The sequence below is a fragment of the Artemia sp. Qi Xiang Cuo genome, chromosome 2 (assembly GCF_049724085.1).
Source record: "Artemia sp. Qi Xiang Cuo chromosome 2, ASM4972408v1, whole genome shotgun sequence".
NCBI classification, from domain to species: Eukaryota; Metazoa; Arthropoda; class Branchiopoda; order Anostraca; family Artemiidae; genus Artemia; species Artemia sp. Qi Xiang Cuo.
This window is the reverse complement of record NC_142795.1, coordinates 46954478-46973906: the sequence shown is the minus strand read 5'-3', so window position 1 is coordinate 46973906 and position 19429 is coordinate 46954478. Positions and strand designations below refer to the sequence as shown.

The window sequence follows — 19429 nt, the reverse complement described above, 5'->3', positions numbered from 1 at the left end:
ACAATAATCATGGGAATCAAACAGGCATGAAAATTAACAAGCGCCATAGAAAGAATTTGATACATGTGCAATGTTAAATTCCAATTTGATATTAATATAAGCACTGTTTTGATTATTTGATGATTTAATGATTTAAAATTTTCTTTCTGAGTGGGAGTTTCTTTTTTCACTACTGTGAGTACATTATCGCTTTCTGCTTCTTCAATTTGATTTATAGTACCTTCTATTTTACGATTTTGTTTCCTCTCCAGACGAAAAAAGAAACATTTTCCCATGCTTGATAATCAATAACTTGATCTTCTTATGCTTCACTTAAAAATTCATCTATTCTTAGTAAATCTTTTACGTCATCAATTCTTATTTTTTGGTGATGGCTCTTCTAAATAACTGAAAACTTTGTCATTCGATTCATTTTAAAATTGAGCAACAAGGGGATCTACATTCCTATGGTAGTAGGCACATTTAACTCATTATGGTGAACTCCGAAGATCCATTCTAAATCTACTTGATTGAAAATTTCTCATCCGAGTCATTTGAAAGTCTGTAACAAGAGGATCTTATTCCCCCCTACTATTTTTCTCATTATATTCCTTACAATAAATATCTATATCTGAATCTAAAATTCTCTCTCTTTCAATGCTTATGTGTCTTTTTACATGAAAAACAGTTTGACAAAAACAATAAAAACTTAAAAAAGAATTTGATAAATTCCAAACACTGCACGAGACAAGCATAGTTTCGCATTTCAATAAATACATCTTGTCTTGGGAGCGATTAAGAACTGAAGAATATTGGTTTCAAGGGGATGTAAAGGGCTTTAAGTTGAATAAGTAAAAAAACCAAGTTTTTTGGTAACTGAAAGTAAGGAGCGACATTAAAACTTAAAACGAACAGAAATTATTCCGTATATGAAAGAGGCTGTCCCCTCCTCAACTCCTCACTCTTTACGCTAACGTTTTTTATTGTTTTAAAAAATAAAGTTGTGAGACAGAGTCAAACTCTGCGTAAAGAGCGAGGTGTTGAGGAGGGGAAAGCCCCTTCCATATACGGAATAATTTCTGTTTTTAGAGTCAAATTCCGTTTTTTAGAGTTATGGTTACTATTGAGCCGGGTCGCTCCTTGCTTACAGTTTGTTACCACGAACTGTTTGATGCTAAGCTTACTTTTGTAATCTGATTTCTCGACTATTAATTTAGTCATTGATTTTAATTTTCAATTTTTTTAAAGATCCAAGCCATCTATGGTCAATAATTCCTACTCCAACTTCAAGTCGAGTGCTGGATGTAATTGGTGGAACTCAAGTCACAATACCCTGTCGTCCCACGGATCCAAAAATAGCAGTTCTGCTCAAGGAATCTGATGTTCAGGTAATCGGCTGTGTTAACTAAATAAGCTATGCAAATACATGACATTAATTTCAAAGGAAAGCAGAAAAGCAACAAACTTATTTTTTTTCTCATAGCCTCGAGGGACCTATTGCACAAAGATGGTTTTCCAAAATGTTCAAGACTTATTAGAAATTCCTAAAACTATATCTTCTATTTTCTACATTGTCAAATTTAAATATCTTCAGTTTTATGCTAAATTTTTTGTGGAAAGTTTCTCTCGAAATCTCACCCTGGAGTCTACCAAAGTCATAGCTTCCTACTGTTTTCAAGTTTCAGCTTTAGGCTAACTCTAGACACTACGAAATAGTAATCCTTACTTTTAACATCAATATCAGCACTCCTATGCATCCTAGTGTCTTTTATCGATCCTGCCAGTCTTTGATTTACAATTAATTAAAATACTTTTTCCACAAAATAAGTTTTTCAAAGAAAAGTAAAGAACTCCATTAAAAAAAAAATGAGCAAAAATAAAATCAAATCATCTACCAAGCGTGAAACTACCCCAAATCAGCATCGATACATAAATGAAACCCAAAACGAACAGAAATTACAATAAATAACCGAGTCAAACTCAAAACGAGCAGAAATTAACATGAGTAGGGCTCAAAACCCCTATGCCTTCACAAGGACAGAACATAATTCGCATTTAAATGAAAAAAATATAAATTTTTTTACTTTAATAACTTTAATAAATCAAATAATATTAAGATTTTTATTAATAAATATCAGTAAATGTATGTTAAACTGACAATGCACATTCATTTGTATTTTTTTAGTAAAGTGCGTCTTAACTTCATGTGAGCACCATATTAACTCTTGGGCCATATTATGACAAGATACCGTATTGATTATAACTAGATTATTATACCTTTATAGTTTTAATAGTCTATAGCCGTTACTATTTTCCTTTCCTATGCTAAATTTACCTAGGCTAGGATACCATCCATCCCATTTTTTAACACCCTGAGTATTAAAACTCCGTAAATTATGTCTGGGATCCTGTCTATTTGTTCCTGTAACTGCATATGAAATTCATTTTACTCTCTATTTTTTCACCAGGTGGTTCTAAACGGGCATAACTCACTATGACTGATACCTTACACTTTCTAGTTATAAAAAGAGAAATTAGAATTCTATGATTAATAGCTTGCTAACCTAAGGAGGACTTTGAAGCTTTTTAATTCATCGTGAGCCCTGCTCTCTGCCTATGTGACCCATCTGCCTGAATAAATAAATTCTATATCCCCTGTTTTCGAATATCTTAGTCATAGGAGACGAGTTTTCGAAACTCCTAGCAAGTGTCGTTCAAAACGTCTAAATCCATCAGTCAAAATAGCAATACGATTTTTTTTTAACATTTTAGCTTTCCAAGTCGCAATATATGTATTATTAAAATCATTGAAATTGTTATGCCTCAAGAAAACCAATGGGACTCACCAGTGCCGGTTAGAGACTAATTTTCCAGGGTTCTACAAGGTACTACAATATTGATGGCCTCAGAACGTTCTTGGATGGGGGGAGGGGGATCATTTGGGTCCATGGTAATATTTCTTGAAAAAATGTAAAATTCCCCATTCTTACAGATATGGCTTTGAAACCTGGACAATGGGCTTCTCTGATTAACTGAATTAAATGGGGAATTTTTAGTAAACAACACTCAGTTTTTTGGGTGTATATTTCTTCTTTTTCGAAAATAAGACAAATTTTCTCAAGATCGAAGCGTTTGGTGGGAAAACTTAATGACTATATAATAGTCAATTCTTTTGATATTTATTTATTTATTACCCGTCAAAAAAAGGTACAAAAGACGGAGTATCACTAAAAAAGAAAAAATGCGGAGTATCACTAAAAAAGAATATATTATATGCGTATATATACATATATTATTATTATTATTATTATGAAACTCTTTTTTTTTCAAGCGTGATTCGCTTCTTACTTCTGTTCCTTACTACTAACTGTTTGATAGAATCAGAAAGATTAGAATACTTAAGAGCCAGATGCCTCGTAAAACATCCTCTGGAAGATGGCTCTACCAGTTCGAAACTCTAGTAAAAAAAATTCGAATGTATTCTTCTTTTCACTTTTGGGAGATATAACTTGTTGGGGTGTTTCATAGTAGATCTGTAATGCAAAATTTTGAAGTCTACATTATTAGTTTGTTGGGCGATCATAAATGTGTTCAACGCCTCAGCCAACAGCCCTGACAGCCCTTTGATAAAAAAAGCAATAATCTTCATCGCCACCTTAAACGTTAGCGCATTCTCAGCCGACAATGATTAGATTCTTAATAGGCTATGCCTATGAATATAAAAAGGGCTTTCCGAAAGTAAGAAAAGCACAGACTTTTCTTTTCTACCATTTTCATATCACTTAGATTAAATCTAAGTAATGTCTTAGATTAAATCGTCAAATTTTGGCAAAATGTCTAGATATATTTTTTTAAGTTTGTTATTTTTCGTAACCTAGAATACCAAGCCTGAGACTAAAAACAATAATAGAACAAAATCTCATAAAAATGAAGAGAATATTTGGATTTAATTTACTTTGGCAAATTAAGGTATAGCCATTGCGAGACCTAAATCCTCAAAACTGAAATTTTAGGCTCAATATTCTTAATTTCCAGTGATACGTCATTCTGTCAAATAGGGGGGGGGGGTTACATAATGACCCCTCGTAATTTGGAGATTTATGCCTACATCATGCATTAAACAATATCATTTGGTAGTATATAATTATCTAGTAATCAGCAACTACTTGCTCTTGGAGAGTAAACATTCCAAACACATAAAATTTTAAGTTTCTGCAGATTAGAAATAATTAATGTTTGAAGAAAGGTTCCTAATTGGCGAAAAATATTTTGTTGACTAGTCATCTACGAAAGTATGTGTTTAAGGCATCTAAACGACTTTCTCAAGAAGCATTGTAAAAGGCTAATTAAATCTACTGAGTTTGATTATAAAAAAAGTATCTTTTTTCGAAAGAGAAAAGAACGTTGATTAATGCAAACACTTGTCCTTTTTGTAGGTGTACCCAAGTCATAATCATCGATGGATTGCGTATGACCCCAGGGAAGGATTTGTTATCAGTGGCTATCCTTTTCAAATCGACACTGAGTTTGAGTGCATTGCTCAATTACCTCGAATTGGAAAGACTGAAACTTTTTCATTCTACGTAAGAGTGGGTAAGTGATTTTGATATTCAAATGCTGGCTTATATTATTATGCAAGACTTGCCGACTCTCCTGGTATTTATGTCTACTTTTACCAACGATGCTGGCTTTCAATTATAATATTTTTTGCTCAATAAGCCTATAAGCAAGCCTATAAGGAAGCAAAAACTGAACGGCTTTTAATGATAAATTCTTGTGGTAACACTTGTTATTCATATTTGTGAAGAAAAAATATACATATATCCGTCTTGCTTCTCTTCTTTACAATAAATGTTTATGCTCTGCTATTCCTAGAAAAAGTTTTTGTCGTCATTTCCCCTGTAGTTTTGTTGAATCTTGTTTGACAGAGCTGCGTGCACTCTTCATGGCTTCGTAACATCGGTGCTGCGATTGCCAGGTGCCTGAATACTATTCTTCCTTTTTAGGAGTGTAAAAATGGCAATGAAAATTTGGAGATGGTTCGTGGCACTGTTAAGGGGCGATTTCATTTTTCCACGGACTTTTCCTTCCTCTGATTTTGTGCAAAAGCCTTTTGTGCAAAAACCCAGAAAACTATGTTTTCTTTGTGGTCAAGAGTATCCGCAAATCAAGACCTTTTTTGTAACGGATCAATATAGTAATATGTAAGTGGGTCTTGTCATTTGTTTTATTCGCATGAAACTGAAGCCCGTTATGATTCAATCCAATTAGTTTACGTAATGAATACCACCTCTTTATCTTCTAATTACGGATCTGGTAACCTACAATAAGAAAGCTGTCAACTCCGTTTCCATGAGAATCATGATCTTTCAGGACTAAGTCAAAAGACAAAATATTTAAATTCTTTTTATCCTGCCTCCTAAGGTTTAATTTAAGTTATGATTTTGAATTATATACAGTGAAAAGTTTTGCTCCAAAAATACCTAAGAAAGTGGTGAATCCTTTAAGTGCTGGTATTGCTATTTATTTAAATTTGTTGCTAATTTCCATCTTCCAGTAATTTAGAAAGTGAACTGTGATTGTATCTGTTGCTCTGCTGAGCGTGAATTCAATCAAAACGATTCTTTTAACCAATTTTTCCTTAATCCATGGATTCCTAGTACTGAACGAGTGATCTGCTCATTGTTCTGCTAATTTACTGTTCTGCTCATCGTGTTTATTATTATTCAATACAATTTTTTTCGTTTCCTGTCTTATAGTTATAATTATTAACTTCGATAATTATCAGATTCAACGCTCTAGTGTTGGCTTGGAAAAGAGGGATGTAGCTTCCATGTGTATTTTTTTCCGGCCAATTCATATAGAAGGGGATGGTCATAAAAGTTTTGAAGCAAGTGATTGAAAGTTGAAAGCCTTAGTGCCGTTTCAGTGGACATGGACCATTGGAGGACATCTTGACCCTCTTTTAGTCAAATTTTTCATCAGGTTCCCCTGTATACCCCCATGCCCTTAAATAAACATTTCCAGATGCCCGCATGGCCGATTGAACCCCGCATCCCAAGAGTATTACCCATTAGAAAATATTGGTCTCAATATGAATTACCTATTGTTTTCATTGGTAAATTTTATCTGAAAAGGTGGATATCTTTGGTTTTGGTAGTCCAATCTGCTTGAAACTGAAAGGGATAGTTCATTAGGCCAAGATTCTTCAAGAGTGTACTCTCGAAACCTACCATGGACCAAGTACATCAAAAGCCGTCATTTACACCTTTTTCAAAATACGTTATCAGCCGTATTTTGTAAATAACCTGTGGGACTTGACTTGAAACCGTCAAGGATTAATAGGGGAGGAGGAAAAATAATTAAAAGGGAAAGAGCATTGAGCAAGAGCATATAGCAAGAAATTGGAAGGGCTAGTGCCTTTTTTAGTTGTCGAAAGTGATTGGAAGGCAACTAACAGCCCTTCCACGCCCGTCATTTCCCCAAACACATCCAATCAAAATTTTGAGATAGCCATTTTGTTCAGCGTAATTGATTTTTAGATGAAATTTATGTTTTTGAGGAGAACACTCCCCCACAGCCCTCAAGGCAAGGATTGTAAGTTGTGCCCTGGGGGCATATAAGTTTTTTTTTTTTATAGAAAGCGCTGTATATCCAAGGGTCGAAAAAAATTTAAAATTTTCAACTTTTATCCAAGGGTATTTTAAAAAGTTTTTTAAAATTTTCAAAACAGCCCTAGCATCATTACTTCAAGGAAGTTCAACGACTGTTTTGAAAATTAAAAAAAATTTTTTCAGCTTTAATGATTGAATTTTAATGTGAGTTTCTTGTATATTGTTTTTTTCTTCGTTTGTTCTGCTGTGGACGGCCCTTGGATATAGGGTCGAAATATTCATTTAAAATTGCGTTCCACTGTCTTGTATAAAAAAATTTCCTTGTTGTTCTACTTATTGTTTATGATGGAAAGGCAATGTGGTCTTCGTCGCTATTTATTTTGACATAGACATTTTGTTCAACGTATATGAAAGGTCCGGAAATTATGTCTTTAAGGATGACACTCCCCCCACAGCTCTCTGGGCAAGGGTTGTAAGTTATGCCTTGGGGGCATAAAAGGTTTTTATAGAAAGCGTTGTCGTAAAAACTTCAAAAACGGCACACTCGATTTGAAATTGAAAGAGCTAGTGCCCTTTTTAATAGTTGGAAGTATTGGAGGGCAACTAACCCCTCTCTTACGCCCACCATTTCCCCAAAAACATGCAATCAAAATTTTGAGATATCCATTTTGTTCAACGTAGTTTCAAGTTCTGGAAATTAGGTTTTGAGGATAATAACCCCCTCAGAGCCCTCAAGGCAAGGGTTTTAAGTTAGGCCCTGGGGGCATATAATGCTTTTTTAGAATGTGCTGTCGTAGAAACTTAAAAAAAGGTCATTTGATTTTAAATTGAAAACCCTAGTACTTTTTTTAATAGTCGAAAGTGATTGGAGAGCAACTAACCCCCCTCTCACGCCCGCCATTTCCCCAAACACATCCAATCAAAATTTTGAAATAGGCATTTTGTTTAAAGTACGAGTTGAAAATTCTGGAAATTATATCTTTGAGGATGACAAATATTCCAAACCCAAAGGGCAAGGGTTGTAAGTTAAGCCCTGGGGGCATATAAGGTTTTTATAGAAAGTGTTTTCGTAGAAACTTCAAAAGGGCTTATTCGATTGGAAATTCAAAGGGCTAGTGGCCTTTTTGATAGTCAAAAGTGATTAGAGGATAACTAACCCCCCTCTCATGCCCAACATTTCCCCAAACACATCCAATCAAAATTTTGAGATAAACATTTTGTTTAGCGTGGTTGAAGTGCCCGGAAATTATGTCTTTGAGCAAGACACTCACCATACAGCCCTCAGGGCAAGGGTTGTAAGTTATGCCCTGGGGGCATATAAATTTTTATAGAAAGCGTTGTCGTAAAAACTTCAAAAAGGGCTCACTCGATTAGAAATTGAAAGGGCTAGTGCCCTTTTTAAGGTGAAAGTATTTGGTGGGCAACAAACCTCACTCTCACACTCACCATTTCCCCAAACACATGCAATGAAAATTTTGAGGTATCCATTTTGTTCAACGTAGTTAAAAGTTCTGGAAACTAGGTCTTTGAGAATGATAACCCCATCAGAGCCCTCAAGGCAAGGGCTGTAAGTTATGGCCTGGGGGTATATAAGTTTTTATAGAAATCGGTGTCGTAGAAACTTCAAAAAAAGCTCATTTGATTGGAAATTGAAAGGGCTAGTGCCCTTTTTAATAGTCGAAAGTGATTGGAGAGCAACTAATCCCCTCTCACGCCTACCATTTCCCCAAACACATCCAATTAAAATTTTTGAGATAGGAATTTTCTTCAATGTAGTTAAAAGTTCTGGAAATTATGTCTTTGAGGATGAGAAACCCCCAAAACCCCACAGGGAAAGGGTTGTAAGTTATTCTCTGGGGGCGTATAAGGGTATTATAGAAAGCGTTTTCGTAGAAACTTCAGAAAGGGCTAATTCGATTGGAAATTGAAAGGACTATTGCCCTTTTTAATAGGCTAGTCGAAACTGATTGGAGGGCATGAAACCCAAAACAAACAGAAATTAAAATAAGTCAAACTCAAAACGAGCAGAAATTAATCTGAGTGGGGTTCTAAACCCTATGCTTTCTAAAAGCCAGAATATAATTTGTACTTTACTGAAAAAATTATTTTAAATGTTTTTAAACTTTTATAGTTTGACTCTTTCTGACAAATCTACTTTTTAAAACAATAAAAAACTTTAGCGTAAAGACCGGGGCGTTGAGGAGAGGAAAACTCCTTTCATGTACAAAATAATTTATGTTCTTTTTATGTTTTAATGCCGCTCCTTACTTTCAGTTAAAAAAACTTGTTTTTTTATTTAATTTCTGAACGTTTTTGAATTAATGCAGGTTTTGATTTTCACTCACCGTAGCCTACATGAATAATTAAAACGAAATTTTCATATTAATTTGGATATTAAACGGCCTTTGTGATTCAGAGATCATTCTTAAGGAATTGGAACAAAATTCAAACTTTACCGTAAAGGGCGAGGTATTGACGAGGGGGCAAAATCCTTCATATGCGTAATATGAGGGAGGTTTACCCCCTCGTCAATACCTGGCTCTTTCGCTGAAGTTCGAATTTTTTTCAGTTTTTTAGGATTGACTCCTGAATCATAAGGGCCGTTTAATTAGAATAAATAGCTCCTTTGAAAGAACTAAAAATACTTTAGCGCAAAGAGCAAGGTATTGAGGAGGGGGCGAACCCCCTAATATATGTAATAATTTCTGTTCGTTTTAAGTTTTAATGTTGCTCCTTACTTTCAGTTGAAAAAAACTTTTTAATTTACTATCTGATTGTTTTTAAATAATGCTGGAAAATCCAGATCCCCATTCATGGAAATTTTCCTCCCCCAAGAATAATTCCTCCATGGAAAGATTCTCACGTGTAACCTCCTTCCTCCATCCCCCCAACAGAAAAAATCCCCCCCCCCTGAAAACGTCTATAAACTTCCTAATAACCAATACTATATGTAAGCAATGGGCAAAGTTCATAACTTACAGCCCTTCCCCCGGGGACTGCGGGGGATCATACTCAAAGACATAGGAATTACATTTTTCGATTGTGCTGAACAAAATGGCTATCTCAAAATTTTGATCCGGTGACTTTGGGAAAAGAATGAGTGTGGGAGGGGGCCTAATTGCCTTCCAAAGTATTTGGTTACTTAAAAAGGCACTAGAACTTTTTAATTCCATTTGAATGAGCCCTCTCGTGACATTCTAGGACCAATGGGTTGATACAATCACCCCTGAGAAAAGAAAAGAAAACAAAAAACAAATAAACACGGATCGGTGCTCTTTCTTCTGGCAAAACGTACAAAATTCCACTTTGTTGCAGACAGGAACTAGAAACTTTTACAGTAGGGTTCTCTGATACGCTGAATCTGATGGTCTGATTTTCAGTAAAGTTCTGTGACTTTTAGCGGTGTGTTTCCCCCTTTTTTCGAAAATAAGGAAAATATTCTCAGGCTCGTAGCTTTTGATGGGTAGGACTAAACTTGGTGAAACTTATATATTTAAAGTCAGGATAAAAATAAAATTCTTTTGATGTATCTATTGATGTCAAAATTCCGTTTTTTTAGAGTTTCGGTTACTATTGAGCCGGGTCGCTTCTTACTTACAGTTCGCTACCACGAACAGTTTGATGAATAGCCCTTTGGTTTGAGCAGTCACTCTGATAGAATTAAGACAAAAGTCAAACTTTACCGTAAAAGATCGAGAAAATGAACAGGGGGCCTCCTCCTTCACATACAGAATAATTTCTGTCCGTTTTGAGTTTTAATTTCACTCTTTACTTTCTTTTGAAAAAAACTTTTTTTGCAAATTTTTAATTTGGTATTTGGTTTAATGTTAAACTTTAAAATTAGTACGTTTTGTATATTTAGAATCAGCTTAAATAATAAAATCTGCTTGTTGTATTTATTATAGTCAAAACTTTGTTTCTTAGAGTTTCGGTTTCTATTTACAGGGGTGGCTCTTTTCTTACCGTTTGTTATTACGAGCTTTTTGATGTAAGGATCTCTAAAATGTGAAGTAGGCTACTACTCTCGAGCCCCCTTCTCAACAGTCGAGTTGTAAAGTGAAACTTTGAAAATGATAATCGTTCTTCTAAAGATGAACCCCTCCAAATATTTATTAGGAGATGGGTCTGAAATATCAAAAATTAGTTATAGGGTCACTGTATTCACAGTTTTCAAGCCAAATTAGTCGAACAAAGTTGTTTATAGGGATATTCGCTGGGGACACCAGTAGGAGGAGGGGCAATGCCCCCGGAAAACAAGAATATAGTAAATAGTACATATAAATAGGAAAATGCAAAACTTTCCCACTTAAATCTTGGTGAAAACATGCCTTCTGGTAGTACTTGCCCCCATGTGAGAAATGTTTTAGTGGTACTCATTATGTCTCCCCCCACCTCTTGACCTTTTGTGCCGGTAGGCATGTAAATGTAACCTTTAAGGTTAAATAGAAAAAGACAGTTGGCAGTAAGAGGGGAGCTAACATCCCCAGCGCCAATATAACAAGTGCAATGCAAATATTTCCCCGAGATCCAAGGAGTTTTAGAAATTAATTTTTACCTACCCCAAAGCCTCTTTCTATATTTATCTGAAGGCTCACTGAAACTCACAAAAACTTGTTTAAAGCTCTCAAAAAAGTGTGCACTTTTAAAAGTGCACACTTTTTTGAGAGCTTTAAACACGGTCAACCACCTGCTCAAAGATCCACCAGCCCTCCCCCATAACGGCTGGCCCCCAATTATACACAAATGAACATAAATTTATGAAGCCTCAAAAGATTAAACTAAATTAAATGAAGCTTTGAAAAAAGTCTTCATTAACGATTTGTATTGAATGGACTATTAGGATCTTTAGGGATAAATCCGCCAAGGCGCGGTGTTGCGGCTACTACTACTGCTAGCAACTGATTGTAGCACCGAGCGGCACGAGGCCAATACAGCTACGCATGGCCCTCCTCCATCCCTATCTATCTACAGCCTCCCTCTGTCTTCATTTTTCTTGGAAAAACCCAAAATTTTACAGTTTAGTTGACAGGGACTAAATTTTGCAGACAGGGACTAGAAAGATTTCACGATTGGGTTTTTAAATATGCTGAATTTGACGATATGATTTTAATCAAAATCATTCACACTTTTTGGGATATATTCCCCTTTTTACGAAAATGGGGCAAACTTTCTCAGGCTTGCAACTTTTGGTGGGTAGTTTTAAGTTTAATTACTTTTAAATATTTGGAATCACCATGAAAGCTGAGGCTTTTCTTGATTTTGATATAAAAACTCATTTTTAAAGAGTCTCGGTTACTATTGGCACGAATTGCTCCTTACTTTCAGTTCGTTAGCGCAAACTATTTTGGTATATGTAAAACAGACATAAAACCAAATCCTTACATTCAAACGTAGATAAAACCCAAGTTAATGGCAGCACTTGCCCACTCCCTCCTGGGAAGTTCCTTGACTGCACTCTCACTGGCCCCCGCCACCTCTGTTTTTTGAACTTTTGCGCTAATATATGGATATATCCTATGAATGTATTTTTTTATATTGCTAAGAAAAAATTATTCCACAACAAGAGGAGAACTATTACCCGCAGCGCTCATATTTAGGCTTAGTCCAAATGAGGGGAGATAATTTCTTAGACCACACTGCTTTTCCGTTTACAAGAGAGAGTTTAAGAGAGTAAAATGGGTTTAATTTAAATAAAGGGGTGACAGGCTTACTAAAACGTACTAAAACAAAAGTGACAACAAAACATTAATTAATAAGAAAATCCTGAATATTTCGACTCCACATCCGGAAGCCTTTATCAACAGGAAAAAAAGAGAAAAAAAACAGTTAATCATCTAAAGAAAACGAAGAACATAAACAAAAGAGAAAGAAAAGAACAAAAGACAAAACAAGTAAATAAAAATCACATCTTAATAAAACTTCCAAAGTACGGCACAACTGTAATAACCAATAAGACATCAAAATCATTAGATAATTTTCCTCTATAAGATCAGATTGGAAAATAGGATCAATTAAAAATAAAACACCATTTTTATTTGAACAAAAACAAATCCATGATCACCGCCCCTGATTAAATTTATATGTTAAAATCCTTGAATTATTTAGATATGGCAAACAGGCAAACAAAAATCATGCATTATAAGTTGAGTGAATTTTTTCATTTGCAAGTTTAGCTGCTGTTCGTGGACTCCTGCCAGCCTTGGCCTTACCCCGACTATCGCTTACACGGTTGCCAGCTGTTCGAGGACTATCATGTAAATTACCACTGTCCAAAATTTTTACCTGCCCCTTAATTAAACTGTTATAAATCGAACTAATTCTAAAATGCCCTTCGTCTGTATTAATACTAATCCCTCCATATAAATTTGTTTTTAATTTCAATAATTTCTCTAAAGCTTTGTAAGAGGCCTATAGACGTGTGTACAATTTTTATCTGGTCAAACAATATATTATGATGAGGAAAGTCAAATAAAAGTTTTGCTACAGCTGATTCAAACGTTTCTGGTTTTTGATTATATTTTAGCGAATAGTCAATGGCATTTTTGTGTTTCTGTAATCTATTTTCTAAATTTTGCTGGGTCCTTCCTACATAAAATTTGCCCCAAGAGCACGGACCCCTTTGTATGTTTTTTGGAACCTTATGTTTTCCATTATGTAGTAACGATTATCTAGTTATTTAGTAACGAACCAATAGTTTGTCGAGATTTAAATGCTGTTTTTATATTATGCTTGCTTAGTTCTCTTCTTAATTTCTATGACAATTCTGGGACGTACGGCAAAGCTATTTAATGTGTTTGTTGATTCGACCCATCATCTTCCGTTAACTTTTTTCCCGTTTTTCAATTATTTGGCAGATCATCTTTTCAGGATATCCATTACCTATTAAAATATCCTTAACGATTGATAATGGATACCCTCAGGGTAATGTATACCCTGTAAAGATGATTTCCTAAATAATTGAAAAACGAAAAAAAGTTAATGGAGCCAAAAATACTAGAAGATGATGGGCCAAATCAACAAACGAATTATATAGCTTTGCCGTATGTCCCACAGTTGTCACAGGAATTAAGAAGAGGACTAAGCAAGCATAATATAAAAACAGCATTCAAATCTCGACAAACTATTTGCTCCTTACTAAATAATGGAAAACATAAGGTTCCAAAAACATACAAAGGGGTCTATACGAAATTCCGTATGCTTGTGGTAAATTTTATGTAGGAAGGACACAATAAAATTTTAAAATAGGCTACAGTAACACAAAAATGCCACTGGCTATTCGCTAAAATATAATCAAAAACCAGAAACGTTTGAATCAGCTGTAGCAAAACAATTATTTGACTTTCCTCATCATAATATATTGTTTGACCAGATAAAAATTGTACACACGTCTATAGGCCTCTTACAAAGCTTTAGAGAAATTATTGTAATTAAAAAAAAATATCTACGGGGAAATTAGCACTAATAGAGACGAAGGGGACTTAGTTTTAGTGACTAGAATTAGTTCAATCTTATGCTTCAAGAAAGGAAAGTTTTTCCAATGAAAAAGGTTTCACTCAATGAGCTCTTGAAGCATTAGAAAAACAAAAAAAAAACAAAAAAAACACACACACATTCTTGCAGGTTTATCAGTTAATAGAGATACTGGTAATATAAACATTGATCCTTAAAGAAATGGAAATTTTTCAAATGAAAAAGGTTTCACTCATTGGGCTCTTGAAGCATTAGAAAAAAAACACACATTTGTGCAGGTTTATCAATTAATAAAGATACTGGTAATATAAATGTTGATCCTATTTATGATATTATTTGAAAAAATTAACCCATACTCAAAAATAAAGTATTGCAAAATGTCCCAGGGGTTAGTTCAAACAATAAACCTAAGCGAATAGCAGGATAAAAAGCTTTACATAGAATTATGTCGCAATAATATATTCCTATTTCATTTGTTATTTAAAAATTTTTAATCCAGTTACTTTTTTGGTTTGATGGTTGACATCAAAAATTTTTAATCCAGTTACTTTTGTGGGTTGTGGTTGACAAATTGTAAATGTTAAGTAATTGTATACTATATATTTTAGGTTAGTCTATTTTAGTTATATATATATATATATTTTAGTTTTTTTTTCTACACTGAAGACGTTTTGTTAGATACGGGTGAAATGTTTGTTTGATTTTTGTTCTTTTTCTTCGTTTTTATTTACTGGCCATATACCCGTTTGTCGTCTATATATTCATTTCTTTGTACTATTTTTTGTCATGGCTGGCCAGTTCCGCATAGATCTTTAATTTGATTACAGATATGCAGTACTTTGAAAGTTTTATTAAGATGTGAGTTTTATTTGTCTTGTCTTTTGTTCTTTTTTCTCTTTTGCTTATTTTTTTCCTTTTCTTTAAATGATTAGCTAAGTTTTTTATTTTTTCTTTGTTTCCCCCGTTGATATTAATTTCTACGTCTCCCCACCTTTCCCTAAGAACCTCTTCTGTGCTTGTCAGAATGTATTAGGAATAATGATGTGGTGTCAGAGGGTGGCGCGGAGCAGTAATAGTGTGGAACAGGTCTGGGAATCGTTAGAAAATAATAGCGATAGAAAAAGTATCCATTAAGGATGTTCGAACCCTAAAAGACGCTTAAAATGTTGATGACGGGTGTTACAGGGTGCCGTAGAGCAGTAATAGTGTTGTACTGCAGCGTGAATTGCTTCGAGTATTACGTTCTGATAGTGAAATGCCAGGTTCCACTGTTCAATGCCACGTGGATGATAGGGGGCAGGCGTGTAATGCCGTAGTGGCGGAGTGTCTTTCGGAAGTCTTTGTGAAAGGGTTGGCTTGTGAAAAACTTAAATCAATGGATTGAAAGCATAATTTTTAATAAGAAATGTCTGAAAATGTCTTAGGAATGATGATGTGGATTCAGAGGGTGCCACAGAGCCGTAACAGTGTGGCAGAGAGCTGGGAATCGTTCGGAAATAATAAGAATTGAATATTTATCCATTTAGGGTGTTCTAATTCTAGAGGCCGCTTAAAATGTTGATGACGGGTGTCGCAGTGTGCCACAGAGCAGTAATAGTGTGGTACTGTGGCATGAATCGCTTGGAGTGTCACGTTCTAGCAATGAAATACCTAGTTCTCTCTTTCAAATAAAAACAGTGTTTATTTTAGATTACAAAGTTCATTTTTGAGAGTCAATGGTTGAGAATGTCCTAGGGATGATGAAAGGGTGAGATGGTTAGACTGACTTCATTTAATTTTATATTTAATATATCAGATACAATATAAAACTTATATAATCTGCAAGCTTCGCAACCCTCTAAGTGGATTAACTCTTGTCAGTGGCTGCAAAAGGAGAGCTATGATGGTTTTCAGGCCTCATCTTTCACTTGCCTGAATTAGAGCTCATTATAACAGACTTGCCGTTATAAATAACCAGTAAATATAAATGTGTGAAAAGAATAAATTAGGATGTGGATGGTCACTATAGATCATTTGAATGAAATTACCTAAGCCTCGGGCCTGTTTAATTGATATTTTTTTCTTATTTATCTCTATCTTTTGTTCTTCTTCCTTTAATTTATTTGTGGTTTAAAGCGATAAGAAACTACAAGTCATTAAGTGTACTTAAACTTTGAACCTCTTTAGTGAACCATTCTTCATTATTTTTATTTTATTTGCACCTTTCATTCTTCCTGCTCTATATAAACTGTCGACTTAGTTTTGTTGCATCTTTTTTTTCTTGTTTTTTTTTTACTTGACCTTTGTTCTCTATTTCACGATTTGAATTTGGGGTCATCTTTTATATTTTATTCTGGCTTTGGTGATTAGTATCTAATAGCAATATGTGCTGTATAATTTTTTTTCTTCTGGTTTGGTTCACTTTCTTGCCACGTACTCCAAAAAGTTTTACTTTCTGGGGCTATGGTCTTTATTGCGCTGATAAATGAATTTAAGTTTTGAAAAGAATTGCACTTAATGATCAAGATTGACTAAGACTGTATTTAAGAAATTGAAAGTCAATTACAACTGAATATTAAATTTGAGTTGTATTTTGCTTAATTTCAAAATTCAACTGATAGCGTTCCGTAGACTATGCTTAGCCTTCTCAAGTGTTTCGTACCTTAAAAGTTTGTGAAAACATACCCTAAGTGAAAAAATTTGACAGAGGTATTGTTTCAGATCAGCCAATCGCACAAGGGCGGCTAAAAGATTCATCAGAAGAAGTCAAATTTATTGGCCAAGAATCAGATAACTTACCAGAAGCGTCTTTTCAAGACATGTTGCCCCTTTCAATATCGGAATTTGTTGCTTCTGCATTAACAGTTGACAGAAAAGTGGAAGGCAAGATTGATAATGGCCATCCTAATACTGCCTATCTGAAAGATAATATCGATAATTTTGTCACAGGCCAACTATTATCCCATGACAGCACCCCTGTCCCTGTTCATGATCATTATGATTATAGTAACAAAGATTTTGACAATTTTTACGACATTTCTAATCCACAAAATTCACTCGACCTGGATGTATCTTTGTATAACCCTGATAAATATCGAAAATATTACATTTCAGACATTTCTGTAAAGGAGGAGAACCTAGCTGCAAGTGCATCTGATTTAGAGAATATTTATGCAGAAGCAAATCATTTTAATGAAAATTTGCTGAATAATGTGGGAATTAAGGACAAACATGAAAAAGAAGTGAGTACATTTCTGGGGAATCAACTTCAAGCTACTGCAAACGAGATACCCAGATTCTCTTTTCCAATGCTTGGTAATGAAGATTTGTTTGGATCTCAGCAAAATATTGTACAAAATGAGCATACAAATGACATATCTCTAACCCCCGAAAAGTCTAAAATTATCGGTTTTGGTGACTCTCAGTCCTTGTCACAAAATCTAGATTTTCCTTTGGCCTCCGAAACGTCATCGTTCATCAATCCTAACTCACACAAAGAGAAAGCAAGCTCATCACTACCAATGGATGAAGATTCTGTTTTTGATTACGGTGATTATTCGCTTGTTTCAAATATTAATTTAGAAGAAAGGCGAAATGATACAGGTCAGCAAAATTTTAGTGAGTCCTTATCCAAAGAAGAACCTAATTTAAAAGAAAGCCTTTATCCACATCACCCTGCTGATGAAGAGAAAACGAACGAGGTTGATGAGGAAAGGCATAGTGAATTCATTGCTACCGTAACAGGCAGCAACCAAGGAAGAACAGACCCGACTACTGAGCTGACTAGTAGTAGCTCAGTCGTTACCTCGACAATGTCGTCAGATGACATAAGCATACATCCGATCAATGATCTTAGCAACAAAAGAACATCAAGTTTGGCTGATATTGAAAATCTTATTATACCAGACGAAGAGCTAGACAATTTTCTAGGTGTCAATACAACCACAGTTTCAGAGACTCAACCGACCCAGACAGATTTTAATCCCATTAACCAAGAAGACCATGAGGCTAGTGAGCCAGAAATTGTTAAAAGTTATGCATTCACTGTTGGTGCTGAAGATATGATGCAACAAACAACAATAAGAGCAACTACTAATAAACCTTTGCTAGAGAGAATAGGCTATATTTCTCCAGTTGAAAATCCACTGTCTCCCAAGTCAGCTAATGAAAATTGTGTGCATCAAAGAAATACCTTAGAAGGAAAATTGCCGTGCGAATGCCCGTCCCCATTGAATCAAAGAGCTGGAAATTTAATGTCTTCTTCAAATTTGCATATGGATCCTCAGAAATCCTCTAATTTAAATTGGCCTTCTGTGAATAGCATTATGAAGTTGCAGCCAAGCGTTAGAAAAATAGGAAATGGCTCAACTCGAACGGGAGGAAGAGTTCAGTTTGAGTGTGCTATTGAAGTATCTGAAGACTTTGATCTTATCCTTGAATGGTCGTATCCTCAAACAATCAAGAAAGAGGTAAGTCTCGCAATTGCTACAGTTGTTTAGTTGTATAACGAAGACTCTAGAAGCGACACTTTAGAAATGGATTTTCTTTTGACTCATTTGCTTTGCTGCTAAAAGCTTTAAATATTTTCTCTATTTGTAATACGTTACTTTAAGCCACTAACGTGAACTCGCGAAAGTTTTCGAAAACCTGAAAAAAATTCGCAATGAACTATTTATATGGATAGCATGGAAATGTGAAGAAAACAAAGGTACCCCAGTCGTTATCTAGCTAAATAGAACAGGAGTAGGCCTATGTGTTAACGTTCACTGTAACTACTAATCATGGTTGCAGTGGCAGCTGCAACCTAGTAAAGAGCCAACCAAAGCCCATAGTAATCAAAAGTTTCCAAAAAAACTGCCTAGTGATAAAAAATTGCCATCTGACACTGAATCAGGAGTAGTAACTATTGTTTCGGTTAATCTTAAAAGTAAAACTTTATAAGAAATTTATAGTGATTTTGAAAAAGAGCCTGAAACCCCTTGAAAATGGCGTCAGATTGAAATAAAAAGCGAACCATTGGAATCAAAACGGGCCAAAACCTTTATAGGATAATTACAGTCCCCCACCTTGAACGCCAAGGGAAACTTTTTTGCATGGGTAGCACTGATGTGTCTCCTTTTTTTTTTCTTTTTTTTTCACCAGGGCTAGCGAATAACCAGAACATCATAAAGAGATGTTTAATGGCTTATTTGAATGGAAATTAAATTTGCTAGTGCCCTTTTTAAGTGACCAAAAAGATTGAAGGGCAAATAGCCCCCCCTCCATAAAAGCTCCCTTCTCCCAAACTAGTCCTATAAAATTTTTGAGATAGCCATTTTGTTTAACATAGTTCAAGGTCCAATGTATAGGGTTTTGATTATAATATGGCCCTCCATAGTCCTTGGGGA

General features: G+C 34.9%; 1 protein-coding gene across 1 annotated transcript in view; it reads left to right on the top strand.

The window, feature by feature from the left end:
• LOC148955288 (uncharacterized) overlaps positions 1-19429 on the top strand; it is a 106793-nt gene that overhangs the window by 30124 nt on the left and 57240 nt on the right. Inside the window, exons 4-6 of the mRNA XM_089101324.1 lie at positions 1228-1367; positions 4416-4572; positions 16764-18511. Coding sequence (XP_088957450.1) covers positions 1228-1367; positions 4416-4572; positions 16764-18511 — 2045 coding nt within the window. The remainder of the gene's footprint in view (positions 1-1227; positions 1368-4415; positions 4573-16763; positions 18512-19429) is intronic.